The sequence below is a fragment of the Physeter macrocephalus genome, chromosome 4, assembly GCF_002837175.3.
Source record: "Physeter macrocephalus isolate SW-GA chromosome 4, ASM283717v5, whole genome shotgun sequence".
NCBI classification, from domain to species: Eukaryota; Metazoa; Chordata; class Mammalia; order Artiodactyla; family Physeteridae; genus Physeter; species Physeter macrocephalus.
Window position 1 is genome coordinate 87,261,071 of NC_041217.1, and position 16,738 is coordinate 87,277,808.

General features: G+C 39.9%; 1 protein-coding gene across 2 annotated transcripts in view; it reads right to left on the reverse strand.

Annotated features, from left to right (window-relative positions):
• Positions 1 to 990: 990 nt before the first annotated feature.
• The window catches only part of AHCYL1 (adenosylhomocysteinase like 1), a 42,251-nt gene continuing 26,503 nt past the window's right edge, over positions 991 to 16,738 (reverse strand). The window contains exons 2-17 of one of the 2 annotated variants that reach the window (XM_007106482.3): positions 15,301 to 15,412; positions 12,861 to 13,004; positions 11,627 to 11,727; positions 11,088 to 11,190; positions 9,836 to 9,930; positions 9,150 to 9,256; positions 8,169 to 8,285; positions 7,849 to 7,912; positions 6,962 to 7,050; positions 6,528 to 6,598; positions 6,057 to 6,151; positions 5,873 to 5,971; positions 5,395 to 5,463; positions 4,863 to 4,941; positions 3,600 to 3,720; positions 991 to 3,079 (exon numbers count right to left, since the gene is read on the reverse strand). In XM_007106482.3, coding sequence (XP_007106544.1) covers positions 3,073 to 3,079; positions 3,600 to 3,720; positions 4,863 to 4,941; positions 5,395 to 5,463; positions 5,873 to 5,971; positions 6,057 to 6,151; positions 6,528 to 6,598; positions 6,962 to 7,050; positions 7,849 to 7,912; positions 8,169 to 8,285; positions 9,150 to 9,256; positions 9,836 to 9,930; positions 11,088 to 11,190; positions 11,627 to 11,727; positions 12,861 to 13,004; positions 15,301 to 15,412 — 1,473 coding nt within the window. In that variant the 3' untranslated portion in view covers positions 991 to 3,072. Of the gene's footprint in view, positions 3,080 to 3,595; positions 3,721 to 4,862; positions 4,942 to 5,394; positions 5,464 to 5,872; positions 5,972 to 6,056; positions 6,152 to 6,527; positions 6,599 to 6,961; positions 7,051 to 7,848; positions 7,913 to 8,168; positions 8,286 to 9,149; positions 9,257 to 9,835; positions 9,931 to 11,087; positions 11,191 to 11,626; positions 11,728 to 12,860; positions 13,005 to 15,300; positions 15,413 to 16,738 lie in introns of those variants that run through there. The other variant, XM_007106483.4, reaches the window with a different exon arrangement.

Consider the following 16,738-nt stretch of genomic DNA (forward strand, 5'->3'; position numbering starts at 1 on the left):
ATGGTAGGCAATAAAAAACACCTTGAAAAATTTATAAAACTATATGGTCAACAGTTCATTTAAATTCTTTATATTCAAATATTTAACTTCAAGATATTTCCCCATCATAATAGATTAACTGTTTATAACTATAAAGTTATCAGATTCAGGAAACAGTTTTAAAAAAAAGGTTAAATCTCTGATTAGGCAATGTGAAGTTTTATCTTAAATTTGGATTTATGTGCATGGATAAAACCTCACAGAATTGCACTGAAAACATCAACATTAGGCAAGAAAAAAAAAACACCTTGAAAAATTTATAAAACTATATGGTCAACAGTTCATTTAAATTCTTTATATTCAAATATTTAACTTCAAGATATTTCCCCATCATAATAGATTAACTGTTTATAACTATAAAGTTATCAGATTCAGGAAACAGTTTTAAAAAAAAGGTTAAATCTCTGATTAGGCAATGTGAAGTTTTATCTTAAATTTGGATTTATGTGCATGGATAAAACCTCACAGAATTGCACTGAAAACATCAACATTGTTTGGGACCAATTTAACAAAATAGAAAAGGTATTACTTCTGAACAATATTAACAGATACACTGTTAAATCAGAACACATGGAGACAACTTCAGAGATGGATACAGGTATGGGGGGGCTGAAGCTTACATAACTTTGGAGGCATTTTTTAAGGAAAAGAATTAGGTACGGGGTCTTATAAGGGGACTGTGTAAGTGAGGAGCCCTGAATTTTAGGCAGCAAGTCTGCTCCTTGAAGGAAGTCAGAGTGAAAGTGTCCAGGCCCAATGCTCAGCACAGAGCAGGAATACACAATTTTAAGATATTACTGAAGAACTCCGCATCCAGCCTGTTCTTCTACATATTAGGTCCTAAACAAATCTCTCTTAGATACTGCTAACTGACCCCTGACTTGTCCTTTCTTAGAAAACAGGTTCTAATGAAAGTTTTGCTGTTCAACCAGGAATGACACAGGATTCCAATAAGGTCTTATCATTTTAATTGACTTTAATGATTATTGCTCATCTGCAAGGATTAATATTGCATTCATTAAAAATCATTCAATACAAAATAAACTTGTTCCTCCCAAGTTGCTCTCTACACGCTCCCTCTGATGCCAGACGTTTTCCCACAGTGTCCTTTGTTACATGGCTTGACAGAGACGGAGCCCTTATCTAGTATTCCTATGGACACAGTAATAGATATGGGAGCAGGGGGCAGGCCAGAAGGCAGCAGGACCTGGGCCCCTTCCCTCCAGCAGAACTCACACGATGGATACCACTGTTGGCCAGGTTACCTCCCCTAAAGGATGTGCTCTTCTGATTGGCTGGTTAAATGCCTTGGGAAAAAGGGCTTGAACCATTAGCATCTACAGAGAAGAAAGCATGGTCACATTGGCAAGGACTGGGAATGGGCTGGTTACGGAGAAACAGGAGAGGGAAAAAAGTTTTGGCAAGATCACTGACCCCTGCTAGGAAGTCACAGAGTGAAAGCTTTCCTTCTTATATTTCTATTTTTAATTAATATCTGTCTTCTCTGATCAATGGCAATAGGGAAATGAAAATTTCTAGTATCTAGCACTAATGCCTGACCCAACTTTGAAGGATCACCAGCTAGAACAAGTTGAGAATTTAGAATCCTGGATAATTACACACTTAAAGCTCATGAGCTTTATATAAAGCTCACCTGACCATGCAGAAATGCTGGTAAGCAGGGTGCATGGCATGGGAATACATCTCTCTTATCTCTGAGGATTCTTTCAGAGTGTGAGCCAGGACATACTGATTACTTCCTCTATGCACAAACTGCCCTTTTGGATCTCAGTTCATAAACTTTCTGTGACATGCGTCAATCAAAAGTGGTACTGCTTCTGTAAAACTAAAGTTACATGGGTCCTAAAGTCCCAGACAAGTTATACAGAGCTAATTTCCCTCACCCTGACCCAATTTATCATTCCTCCTCCCATCCACATCTACCTCCCTTTAAGTATTTTAAATTGCAGAAGCACAGCTGATTAGAAATTTGCTCTTAAAGGATAAATCCTAAAGACAGAGTTCAGTGCTGTAAACTGAGTAATGGCTCAAGAAATTTGCTTTCAGCACAAGCTGATGGGGCAGAGCTGATAAAATTTACTGTTATGGCCCCAGTTCACTGATGCTATAAACTATGGGCTAGAAACAGAGGGATTATCAGAGTTTGAGATCTGCATTTCTCTAGACTCAACTCTGCACTTTTAGCTCCAAAGGTTCAAAAGATAAACAGATAACAACTAACCACTCAAGCAGCTCCTCAGTATTAAGACTAAACATTTTTCTTACTTAAAAAAACAAAACAAAAACCAAAAAACAAACAAAACAAAAACAAACAAAACCCAGAAATAAATGCTAGGGGACAAAATTCAGCTTAATAGAGTACAGTCTGGATAAAAACCTGGAAAATGAGAGGGTCTGGTGGGAGTGGAGGAAGGGCTGTACTAAATCCAAGTGGGCCTACCAGATCTTAACAAGCAACACTCACTAGTACACATCTCTGAACCAAACATACCACCTTTACACAGGAAACAGGGCTTGGAACATCTAGGGGAAATTAACATGCACCACCTATATATAACCTACCTGCCTGGTAGGTACCATCCCTGCTCCTCTGAAGAAGTGAAACAGCACTGATTTCAGCAGCTAAGAAATGGGCTCTTTTAAGGCAATTTAGACATTGCAGATTGTTCCACATAGAAGGTACCTTAGCATTTCCTGTTAAAAAGGTACCCAATTAAGACTATAAAGTCCCCAGAAATGGTAAAGAAAGAATCACCTTTCTGGGCTGGGAGAGTAAAATCCTTCTTTAGTGACTAGGGTGAGAAACCTTGAATCTCAGTTTCATCTAAAGAGCCATGAAGCAAGTTCCTGTGTGGTCTGCAGAACTTGGATAATGAGATGAAAAAACAAGAAAGAAATTATAGGAAAAAAAATCAAGAGGAAAGGATTAAGAAGAAAATAAAAGTTTTCTTAAAAAATATTTCTTTTAGAGTTGTGTGGTTCATGTGGACTGGTCCTTGGTAATACGGTCCATTAGTATCTGTAAAGAAAGAGATTGACTGTTTAGTACTTGTGTCTTCCACATGAGAGTTCCAAGAAAAGAATCCAAAACAGAGAACACTCTCCAGGGTCCTTCCCCTGCCCAGGCCAGGGATTCCTGTAGTAATTCCCCAGGGATTATTCCTCCCTGTGCTTCCAAAGGATTTCCAACAATGCCCTCTCTAGCTGTATCTCCTACTCCCCAATACTATAAATCAGTGGTTTTCAACCCTGACAATACATTAGAATAATCTGAAGAAGTTTTACAAAATAAGCCAGGGCCCCATTCTAGACTAACTCTATTAGAATCTCTGGGGGTGAGGCTCAAGCTCCAAAATCTTAGAAAATGCTGACTTCTTTACACCTAGTACTAGGTATACAATTTCTCTGTTTACCTTGTAGTGTGGGGCAGAGTTCTTGTACTCTTCAAAATTAGCTATAACACTATTTAAGAAAGCTGGCTAGCCTGCATGGCTTAATATTGGGGTGAAGAGCTTTTCATTTACTTTCTCCCAAGTTACCTGTAATAATTGGGTTTGAATGGCCCATTTTTGTTGAGTCCCAGATATTTTGCTTGGTCATCTGTCAGCTCTGTCAGGTGGGCGTCAAATGATGGCAGGTGCAAGCTGGCAACGTACTCATCTAGGAAGAACAAAGCGGCAGGGGGGAAGACTCCATTTCAAATATGCCTCTCAGGGCATAACTTCCCCCTATTTTCATCTGAAGCTTCTTTGAGAGAGAGGACAAGGCTTGGAATAACTTTGAAAGAATCTAACTCGGAATATTTGCTTAATTTAAAAAAAACCCCTCAAAGTTGCCTTTAAGCTATTTCTCTCAGTACATCCAAAGTGCATTCAGAAAGCCATTTGCCAGCGGGACAAAATGGGCCGACTTGTTCCTCCCCATTCTTCTCTGGCAAAGCTTTTGGGTTCACCTCAATGGCCAACATACCATGTACTATTCTCACTTTCCTGCAGCAACTTCCTTAGCTGGATCATAGTCAAATCATGAATCAAAGTGGACACCAGTAAGGGCAAAAGAGTTAAGTCATCAACATTTACTTACGATAAGATCCATAAAGCCCTCAAATCTTAGGATCATGGATTTCTAAGGCAGCTGGCACAAATGTATTAGTTTTCCATAGATAAGCTTCCTGGGCTTTTACCTTTATAAATATGAATTAAAAACCAAAAACCAAAACCCAAAGGTAAGCTGAGGTAAGCTGGTGAAGGGGACAACAGCAAGAAGTTTTTTAGCTTTAAGAGGACATGGGTTTGGGCTGACCAATTAGAGGGGAGGTTGGCACCATATTTAGACAGGTAAAGAACTAAAGATGATGCATTATGTCATGTGAATACAACACAGTTGACCCCTGGAATGACAGAAGATTGTTCGCATATCTCATAGAAGATGAACAATAAAAACATATTTGTTTCTGTTTCTCTCATTTTGGTCCCAGGCTGTAATCAGTGGTAGTAAGTTTACTAAACTTCATAAAGCTACTCAGGATAAGAGCATCTACCCAAAACCACTGTGCTAAAGCACCTTTACTCATTAGCTGTAATTCTTACTACAATTTTGCAATATATTTAGTATTATTCTCACTTTACTGATAAAGAAACTGAGGCTCATGGAGATTAGAACTTGTCCTGAGGTCCAAAAACCACGAAGTGCTAGAACAGGGATTAGAATTCTGACTCTAAATCCAATGCTTTTCATGATATTCATTTTACCAAACCATGCAACAGTCTGGGGATCAATATGTTTCTACTGTTTTCACTCACCCATTTTCTTAGGAAGCAAGTATACATCTTGTTTGTATCGTCCCTCAGGTGCATTATAGAGTTCTATCAGTGCCAAAGCCTAAGGCGGGAAAAGAGGGTCAAAAAACACAAAAACACTTCTTAGGGACATTAAAAAACAAAAACAAAAGAACTAGATTTAACAGGGTCTTGGGGTAAATATTTAAGTGATCTACCACAGTGACAGCACGCAGGACTTGGACTGTAATAAACACCAGCACACATCATAGGAGGATTTATTGGTGCTTTTGTTTAGTTCCTAATAAAAGAAGAGACTAAATACAACTGAGCTGAAACACTATATTCTAAATTAAAATAGCCAACCAAAGGGACACAAACACTGACTCTGACTAATGATTATTTTCTACACTTGAGAAAGCCTAAATCTTGACAACTTGTAACCTGAAGAAAACAGGTTGATAAGAACACAGGAGGGCACACTCTCATTGGAACTCTGATCTAGGCCCAGTTCCACTCATCTCAGTGCAGGCTAAGCCGGCCTTTTGTCACATACCTGTGTTGTAGCTGTGATGGACAGAACAAAGGTGGGAACTGTGGAGCAGCTCAGATTGAGCAGACGACCCTGAAAAGTTGAAACAGAGCCCTGGGTATGAGTTGTGTTACGCCTCTGTCATGTCATGCAAGTCACGCAAATGCTGGAAAGGACTTTATACTCCTCTAGACTCAGTTAGTAGAGGAAGAATTACAGTTCCAAATCAGGACTCTAGGTTTTATCTTATTTTCTGCAAGTCCATCTGAGTCTGACAAACTGAAGAATCAGCTGTGGTCAGGAAGTAGTATGTTACTTAGTAAAAAGTAGATATTTTTTGAGTGATTCTATTTTGGAGACCTGACTATTTGAGAAATATACCTCTATCCAAAGATAGAATTCAGGGAAACACAGGCCGAATATGTTTACCCTGCCACCCCTCCCCGGATGGCTCTAACCATACTGCTTGTGCTGTACTGCCCAAACCCTTCTGTGTGTGCACCTCTGCCAGAAGGACGACGCGTTTGCCATCTGGCCAGATGACATGATCCACCTGAGAACGTACTCGCTCCCATGTCAGCTCCGGAGTGCGGAGGCTGGTCTGAAAGGAAGAGAGCGCAGTTGACTGGCTATAACGGAAGGAAGCAAAAAAAGGCCTAACAACAAATCAATGAGAGAAGGCTTACCACATCAATTTCCGTGTTTGAGTGGCCCATATTGCACACGATACAACTGTTTTTCATGCGATCCAAATGCTCCCGTGTCACTACATTCTTATTTCCTAAAAGTAAAGGAGAGTGGCTGAGGAAACAGATCCCGGCGGGGAAAAGTACTGACTGGCTTTCAGTTAGAACATGGGAGAGAGGTTTGCTGGCACTAAAGAGCATGTATACACTGTGAGGAAAGAAGTGTGCATTGCATAACAGCTCTTTAGGCTCAGTTATTTGGTTTTAAGATCAAGCAGGATCAAAAGCCATCAAGGAAAAAGGCTCTTTGTTCTGGAAAATATGTAAAGGTTCTGATAGCTTACTCTAGTTCTCAGACTTTTACACAGAACACAGGTCTTACCTACTTTATATAAAAGTCAATTAGATCATTTTCAAGATTTAACCTCAGAGTTAATACTCCTACATGTACACCAAAGCACTGACACTTACCTGTGCAAGTTATTACGACATCAACTTGCCGGATGACTTCATTTAGCTTTACCACCCTGAACCCATCCATGCTGGAAGAAAAGGAAGGAACACTATGAGCAAAAGCAAGGAGGCAGTGGGACAGAAGCTGGTCACAAAATGAGACAATTAAATGTCTTTCTAAAGTTAAACCCAGGGCTACCTCACTGGAATGGTAGTAATAAGCTATGCTAAACTATACACACTGGGCTCTTCAGACTCCCCAAGATTCCAGCCAGGAAGGGAAAATACCAAGAAGCTCTACGAGTGCCCTATGATTACAATGCAGGGAACAGAGCAATCGTAGACTTCTCGTTCTTTGAGAAATTTCTCCAAGGAATGGTTAATACAATAATCAAACTCTTAGAAACATAAAGTCCCTGGAGTGAACCTAATGGTATTACTGCTGTTCTTACCAGGCCTGCAGAGCACAGATGGGGTCAATTTCTGTGATATAGACAATTGCTCCGAGGGCCTTGAGAGCAGCACAGCAGCCCTTTCCCACCTGCAGAGCATAAGGAAGAAGTCAGGTCCATTTAGGCACGGATATTTAGGCAGGTAGGCTCTCTGGGAGATGGGAATTAGCCTCCCTGAAACCATCAATCATCTAGCAAGTCCTTGAAAAGATGCTCCAATCCAAGCAGAGGAGAAACAGATCCTGTGACCCTTAGAGGAGTGATTTAGCAGACATTTCAAGGGCTTTAGCTAGGGCTGGAGCTTGGGATAGTAAAAGAGATAAAGGAAATAAAAGTATCACCATCAAGGAAACAAGACCAAGGAAGAGCAACTGTAACCTCTAGTTTCTTGCTCCAGGAAAACCTGATAACTATCACTTGAGAAGCATCTCACTCAAGGACAGCCTAGCAGCTCAGAAACTTCTGTAGGTCACTGTTTATGACAATAAATAAAATCTCTTGTGATCTATTCTAGTTTGGAGATAATCAACTATATGCCACTTCAGATTTTACCCTTCACTCCACTTTCAGTCACCTGTGGGACCAAAATGCTACATATTTACTTGAATTAAGTCTCATAATGAAAAGGTTACTGTTATAACTGGGGGGAAATGATGCCAACATTCCATACCATAAGACCAAATGGTGAAATCAGAAAACTCAATTCGTTCTATATGTCTCTGTTCATAAATCTGAATAAAGAACTTTTGCTACTATTTTGAGACACTTTATCTAAAAGCATATTTTAAACCCTGCATCAGTGACTCTACACTGACAGCACAAGTCTCCTTCACTCAAAATTTCTAACAAGTCTGTGAAAAGGCAGACACTGAGGCCCAGCTACTTACCTCACCATAGCCACACACCACCACTTGTTTCCCACCAAACATTACATCTGTGGTCCTCTTCAGGCTGTGGAAACAGATAAGCCTCAACTCAAACATTATTAGCTCAAATACAGTCTCTCTGAAAATTAAAAGTGTGGGCAATGCCCCATAAGAACTTCAACTGGAAGTTGGCTGGGCTCAGTATGAGATAGAACGCCTCTAACAAACTTTTAAAGCCATAGGAAGACCAGGGGGCAAAACTGGAGGGATATCAGACTAACATTATAACCCAACCCAAATTTACCCCCTATAAATTTGAATAATTATAGGTTTCAACCTACCCATCTAAAATGGATTCTCGGCAGCAGTATAAGTTATCAAATTTCTGTTTTGTAACAGAATCGTTGACGTTCATGGCTGGAACACAGAGTTTCCCAGCTTTGGAGAGCTGATACAGCCTAAAGGGAGAAGAAAGCCACAAAAACAAAAACAAAGTTAGCTGGTGAAACACAGTAGCTGGCAAAGTCTGCCTAATTCTCTTCAAGCTCTGTGCTGCCCTCCCCAGTCTTATTTATTGCCCAAGAATATTAGTAAACAAGGTAATTCCTTGTTATCCCTCCTAACTTCTTTTCATTTTCTCTTCCCCAACTCCCCCCCTTTTTTTAGAAGGAAAAAAACCTTTCAATTGAAGAAATTTACTTCTCTTTCATAAAAGGGGATACATTTCCTTAGACCAGCATTTTCTTAATCTTTAAAAAAAATCCATGCCTACTTCTGATAAAGATTATCAATGATTCTGATATGGTTCCGTGTGTGTGTGTGTGTGTGTGTGTGTGTGTGTGTGTGTGTGTGTGCGTGCGTGTGTGTGTGTGTGTTTAAGCATGTGCAAGGTGCCCCCAAATGAGAAACACTCTCTCAGATATTTTTTAGGTATTCCAACAAGCAAATAATATTTTGCCTAGTTTTATTTTTTGTAATGTGTATAACATATAGTTTTACAATAGATTTTTTTCGTATTTCAGATATAAAATTATAATCCAAAATTGAATACAGTTTTTCAAGATATATTCACTCCCTACCTCCCAGCAATGACTGAGAATCACAGTGGAATAAATGGGAGAGAAAATTTCTGAACTAGAATCTGAAATAACTTCCTTTTAGGGTCTCCTTGATTTTTTTCAAAGGTAAATACTCAAAAGTTTTATCTAATGAAGATACTCCCATTTAGTTAAAAGCCTGAAACATAGCCCTAAAGCCTAAAAGAGACCAGAAGAATCTGCTGAGGCAAGGACACAAGGGGCAGCTACTCCAGAATCTGTTACCTGTGAACACCAGTCACGCTCTCTTCCACAATGCCTCGGATCTTCTTAAACACGTTTGGATACTTCTTATAAACCCAGTGGGTTAAGTCTCCCCCATCATCCAGGATCTATAGAACAGCCAGAAGACTTCTATGGGCATTCAGGCTGCTAGAGCTGGGGGGAACTTTGAACCCACTTTCTGCACTAGTAAGAGAGCCCTGTATGTTTTGGAGAGCACTCCTCAGAGCTCCTTAGAGCAGGTTTAGACAGTGGAAACACAGTCAAATTTGTTGGTGTAAAATGGTTAAAAGGATTCCTAAGTTTGTTCTAGGCTATGGTGAAGAGTAGTAGGCTAATCATAGACTCATTTTTTAGTCTAGAGACCTGATATAAAGCCCCTTGGAACGTTAAAGGAGAGCTGGGGCAGGAAGGAAAGAAACCAGAATTTTACTCCAAAGAGGTACCATATCATTTTCTTCTATTTCATTCTGCTGTGTTTGAGCCACATGTGTTCAGTTGGTCTTACCCTTCCCCCGCCTTTCCATTCAGTACTCAGACCCATCCTGAATAGGTATCAAGCTAACCATTTTGGCAACAAAGTAAGTGCATAAGACCAAACATCCGAAACATATTTAGGGAACCATGCTTTGAGGGAAAAAAGGAAAGAAATCCATTGTCAAAAGTGTAGGATGAATATGCATTATTACCATGTTGGCTTGCCACCCATCCATGTTCACACAGCGGTCAATACACCACCAGAAGTCATCTTCTGATTCGCCCTTCCAAGCAAACACTGCAACTCCTGTAGAGATGGAAACAAATCAGCTCATTCCTCTTTGGGGGAGTGTCCTATACCAACATCACTCTCTGAGATCCAGGTGAAGAGAAAAAGGCTAAAGAAATTACGCTGGAAAGGAAACCACTTACGGAGGGCAAGAAGTCAAAACAGCATCTTTAGTTCAGAAATTAGTTAAGAATTTAAGGGATTTTTGTGTTTGAAAGTATTTTAGAACCTTAAAATGTTATTCTCTTTGGTCAATTTTACACGTGGAACTTTACTCTAAGGAGATAAAATGAAGTGGGAATCAAAACAAAGCTGTTCACTACCACATTATTTATATTAGCAAATATCTTGAAACAACCTAAATGTTCAACATTAGGAAAACTGAAGTAAAATCACATGGCCATATGACTATAATAAATGATGCTGTCGAAGTTTTCAGTGACATGGAAACTACTTCTGAAAATGTTATATTTACGTTATAAAAGTGTATATATACCGAGACTTATTTCATCTCTGTAAAAAGTGAATAGAAAAATGGAAAAATATGTCAAATATTATCTCTGTGTAGCAGGATTTTAGGTTTTTGGGGAACCTCTTAAATTTTCTGCAATGAACATCAGAAAAGAGTAAACAAGAAAAACAAAAGTACTATACAGTTGCTTTCTGAGGATCACAGGAAGATGGGAGAACCTTAAAGAAACTTCAGAGTGATTTTCCTTTGAACATTTTAACAATAAAAATTGCTTTAAGTTTAACTGAACTCATAAGAGTGCATATATTTTCAATGCAATATTGAATACCAAATTATCTGATCAACTATTAAGTAGATGGTACTTCTTGTGTTCCCTCAAAAGTGAGGAGAATTTTGTGAAAGGAGACCAGCTGAGCTCATACACAGCTCACATAGTTTAAAGTTCTTTCTCATTCATTTAACATTAGAATTGGGCATTTCCCCATATATTAGATTCTTTACAAAGATCATTTTAAATGAGTATACAATATTCCATTATGCATATGGACCTTTATTATCCATTTCCTTCCTGTTGACACTTTTATTACCCTCCACATTTTATAGCACCTAGACATATATGACATTGTAAAGATAATTCTGATATGTAAAAATTATGTTTAGACAATTATTTTGCAGCAAAGTCGGTGAAAAAAGCTGAACTTACCAGCCTCAGCCAGTGCTGCAGCCACTTCATTTTGAGTGGAGTAGATGTTGCAGGCAGACCAGCGGCACTGAGCCCCCAGGGCACAGAGTGTCTCAATCAACACCTATACAGATGTATAGAAGACAGAGTGAGAAGGAGGAGGGCCAGACTTGAGTGGTAACTAAGAGAACAATGCCCAGCAACTCAGCAGCAACAGGTGCTACACTGGGAAGTTACAAAAGGGTGTGTAATCCACTAGTTAGTACACTGGAATCTAATTTTACCCCCCAAAAATGGTCCCCAAAGTCTTAATAACATATTTATAACAATCAAATTTTTGCAAATCGAGATCTCCCTAAGTCAGGTTGGTTAAAAATAGGTTGTATCTACACAATCAAAGTAGAAAACCCCATTATTGTGTAACTGGGAGGTTCCACTTAATAGTTAGCACTTGGAAGTTAGATAGGGAAGGAAAAGCAAGTAAAAAAAAAAAAGAAAAAGTGTCCCTCCCCACCCCCACTCCCATCAGAAGACCATCACTTTTCTCCCAACAAACTCACCGCTGTCTGGGCTGTGATATGTGTACAGCCCACTATTTTAGCACCAGCCAAGGGCTTCTCCCCCTGAGCACGTTTCCTGAGTGAAATCAGAGCAGACATGTCTGTGAAAGAACAGAGTATTTGAGCTAGGTCTGCACTAGCAATATCATTAATTCCTGCCCCAGCGACATTTAGGGCTGGTGTGGATCTGTTGAGATATGGTGAGGTAAGGAAGAAAAACTCTAAGCACATTTTTTTTTTTGGGCCGTGCCACGCGGCTTGTGGGATTTTAGTTCCCCGACCAGGGATTGAACCCGGGCCCTTGGCAGGGAGAGCATGGAGTCCTAACCACTGGACCACCAGGGAATTCCCTCTAAGCATATTTATTTGATGCCTGACAGCTTCAACTGCAGAACAACAGCAGTGAGTTGTCATCTAATCACTTGGAATTTCTCTCTTCCTCTACTGTTTCAGCCTTATATTAGAGGGTTTATATGTAGTCAAATTCTCAAAAGTGATCGAAATGGAAGGTGAGTGTCATCATTCATCTGGGAGAAGAGGGAAGTAGTTATGGCACTGGCTAATGGATTCCTATATACTACAATCATCAGACCAGGAAGAAAGACTTTACATCAGCAGAAGACACTTGCTTCTGTTTTTCTATGCTGTCTAATCCTATTCTATCAGTTTGAGTTCTGTACTCCTGCCCAGTATAGAACATGCCTCCAACGTGAAAGGAACAAGAGTAAAGAGACATTATTGGGAGTGGGGCTGGGTAGAGAAACCAAGATTTAACTGATTGTCAGTCATTTTTACTCTTGCTCCAGCAGAGGGTGCTCAGGATCAAAGACCAAAAGAGACCCTAAGCTGAAAACCCTCCCACATTTGCTGCTTCTGGGAAATATGGGTCTCTGAGATTGGCAGCTATGGTAGGATCCCGCAGAACGAACCACCATGTAATGATCCAGGACTTGCTGACTCTGCAAACAGATCTTTGAATATGGTATCATGCGGGAGGAAAAGAGAAACTACTCTGTGTAATCACCACACGCTGAGAACAGGAAGCAGCAGGGAGAACAAGAACAAGAATCCTGAGGCTCAAGCTCCATACAGATAGATTTGTTTATATAAAAGTCCAGGATACTGGAGTTTCCCAGGAGACTTTCAAGTTATCTTTCAAGCCTTAAGTTGTTTGTGCATCCTGATGACTAGCAAGTGGGCTGCTTCTGGTCCCCTACCCACTCCCTTTCTTTACCTTGCTCTGCAATCTCAATCTCCCGGCGTCCAAATTCTGCCTGCTTGATGTTCTTCACACAGAAATTGCTGCTGCCCTTGGAGTTGGTTTGCTGCTTTTCTCGGGGGGAAACCTCATCATCAGAGCTATCTGTATAGGATGCAGCTAGAGCCAGGAAAGAAAGAAATGAGGAAAGAAAAACCTCAATGGCCCCAACTCCACAGAGTGCAGTCACCAAGGGACTCTCATTTAAGTTAAGCGAACACTCTTAATTGGAGCCACCTTTTACATCTCTCTCCGTTCTACTCCTCCAGGGTCTAAGAAATGGCATGAATGAAACTGTTGTAGATCTTTCGGTATTGTGGCCCTTTTACCCCCCACCCCCCAACCCATGACTTTGCCATTAATGCCTGTGATAAGGAGCTATTGATCCCAAACCTGCACCAGCTCAAGAGAATCCCTTAAAATAGGGGCGCTTAGTCCCAACCGGGACTGGAGCCGGACATGGCAAAAATGGAAGAATAATTTAGGGTATATAAGGAATGTTATTTCTATAGATCATTAGTTCTCAAACTTAAGTATCTAAAGCATCTGTCAGAATCACATGGAAGGTTTGTTGAAACACAGATGGCTAGGGCCCCACTGCCAGAAACTCCCATACAGTAGGTCTCAGATGGGACCCAAGAATTAGCATTTCTAACAAATTCCCAAGTGCTGCTGATATTGCTGTTTAGCGGATCATACTTTGAGAACCATTAATGTAAAAGAATAAAAACAGTAAGATAACCTTATCTTATAAAATCTTATAAAGAGATTTTACACTAGGTTGCACTAAGGAACACAGAAATGACACAAAAGATGAGCAGCACTGGTGCTATTGCCAGCCCTGAGATTACTCAAGATGTTCAACTTTAAAAAGCAGCTTCACAAAAAGCTAAAAATGTCCTTTCAGATAGATACGCAGGAGAATATAAAACAATCACTCCTTATCTCTCAAATCACTTTTTTTCTCTCATTGAATATTTTCCTGATCACCGTCTCTGCCAGTGTACCAGGTCTCTCGCTGACTTCTACATACACATCCTCCTCTGTCCAGCTAACACAAATACTACTAAAGGTTATCTATCCACTAGGACAATTTAACTCTATCACTAAGCTTTTAAAAATGCTCTACTAGGTCCCCATAAAGCAAGGCCATCAAGATCTTTAAAGACTTCTTAAAGCTTCCATCACTCATCCCAACTTTTTCTCTTATAACTCAATCTTTCAAATTTTTTTCTCTTAGCTATAATTAGCCTGCTTGTCACCTATCACTTTTTGTGGTCTGTCTCACTCCAAGACACCTTTCCACTTAGGATAGCCATTATAGTTTGGAACCTTTTCTTGCACACATGCTCATAGTGAGACTGCATATTCATTTATTTCCGTACTTAACCCTGTATACCACTATTTGTACTTGTCTGCCTATCTTGTCCATAATGGGTTATCGGTGTCACAGGGCAGAGAATAAGTTTTTAAAAACTGTCTATCCGTTTCTTTTTTTTCTTAAACAGTCCTTATACCTCAAGCCCAGTCCTAATGTTAGTAATACAATGCAAACAAGATTATGGCAAAAGAAAATAAATGGCTTTTGGTACAAATTCCTTTGCTGACATTCATAGCAATCTATGACCTTGAGCAAGCCTTTTAATCTTTTAACAATGTTTCCTCAGTTGAACAATGAGGGGGTTGGATTAGATGCCCTGTTTCCTCCAGTACTCAAACTAAGATTCTATATAGGATATGTTAATTTTCTAATACCCACCTCTAAAGTTGAGAAGGGCATAGTTCAAAGCAGAAAAAAAGACTGCTTATATAGGGTTAAGATAGGAGAGGAGAACTAAAAAGAAACAGCTGGAGCCACATTAGCTGGACTCTTTCCCACTCCAGAGGTTAACAGGGGAAGATGTTTCAACATAAAGGGTAACCTAGTAAATAAAAAGAGCTAAATACTAATTTTTATTGTTGACAATTCAAGCAGTCTTAAAGGCAAGAAAGAAAAATAGGTGGCAGGGTATATCTTTAACAAAGAAAACAGAAATTATGCTTCCAAAGTACACCTCTTCTTCAAGGCCAGTTCTGGCAGCCAAAATACCATTGATTTTCTCCCTTCTCAATGTGGGTGAATAAACGTGGGAATGGGAACCGGCCCAGTACTACCAACCAGGCACTGGCCACAGACCACACACAGAGACCACTGGGGAGGAAAGTCTCAAGATGACAAAAGCTTCTCCAGCTACAACCCTGGCTGGGAACATGCCCATTGCCCAACCACTAGTTATCAGCTTTCAGCACAAAGACGGGCAGTCCTGACATGAGGTATTTTCAGATCCTAGATAAGTGAAGAGAACTGGGTAGAGCACTAGCTCAAGACTCTGGAATAGGGAGGAGAGATCAGAGAGAACAAGAAGTTCACACCTACCTGAACTGTAGCTGTCAGTGGAGGACTGAGAAATAGAGCGAGACAAAGATCGTCGACCAGTCTTGGTGGGGAATTTGGTGAACTCCTGCATGTCATCAGCAAACTGGATTTGCTATAAGAGGAAGACAAAAAGTTGAAACTTACAACAAGGATTCTATGAAATGTTTCATTTTTAAAGGCCACACATTGTCTCCCCTAAAAGCTAATATTATCAGGTGGCTCCTACTAAACCAGCAATTCTTCCACCAGAAATGAGGGCGGAGGAGGGTATTCCCTGACTCCTCCCAAAATGCCAATTACTATCTCTTCTCGATGGTTTCAGCAGAATTTTGTGGGGAGAGGGGGAGGAGAGAGAGCTTAAGACCCAACTTCGTTTAGCATTTGTCTAATTTTACAGGTCTTCCTTCCCACGTTCCATAAAGTTTTCTTTTCTCTTATAACCCTGAGACATTAAACTCTTTACCCTTGCTCTCAACTCTATCAAAAAGCAGGCATAATCTCTTAGGGCTTCTGCTTGTTTTTTATTTCAGAATATTCTCTTGTAGCATATTCTTATCCTGAAGTTAGCAATGGTCTTGTTTTTTGAAAGAATTAGGAAGAGATGCCTTAAATGGTGATGGGAATTGGGGTGCTAATAGTCAGAGTCAGATCATGTACCTATCCTTCACAAAGCCAATGGAATATTGCCAGAACCTTCTATACACAGTAAAATACCAGAATATTCTAATAAAAATTTAAAAACACACATACCATAGTAAATTCCAACTAATTAGGACTTATTTGAAGGAAGGAGAAAATAATGACTTGGTAAACTCTGTATTAAAAACTTTCTTAACCATAATTCAAAAAGAGTCATGTACCACAATGTTCATTGCAGCACTATTTACAACAGCCAGGACATGGAAGCAACCTAAGTGTCTATCGACAGATGAATGGATAAAGAAATATGGCACATATATACAATGGAATATTACTCAGCCCTAAAAAGAAATGAAATTGAGTTATTTGTAGTGAGGTGGATGGACCTAGAGTCTGTCATACAGAGTGAAGAAAATCAGAAAGAGAAAAACAAATACCATATGCTAACATTCCATATATATATGGAATCAAAAAAAAATGGTTCTCATGAACCTCGGGGCAGTACAGGAATAAAGACACAGACGTAGAGAATGGACTTGAGGACACGGGGAGGGGGAAGGGTAAGCTGGGACGAAGTAAGCGTAGCATTGACATACATACACTACCAAATGTAAAATAGCTAGTGGGAAGCAGCCGCATGGGGAGATCAGCTCGGTGCTTTGCGACCACCTAGAGGGGTGGGATAAGGAGGGTGGGAGGGAGACGCAAGAGGGAGGGGATATGGAGATATACGTATGCATATAGCTGATTCACTTTGTTATACAGCAGAAACTAACACAACACTGTAAAGCAATTATAC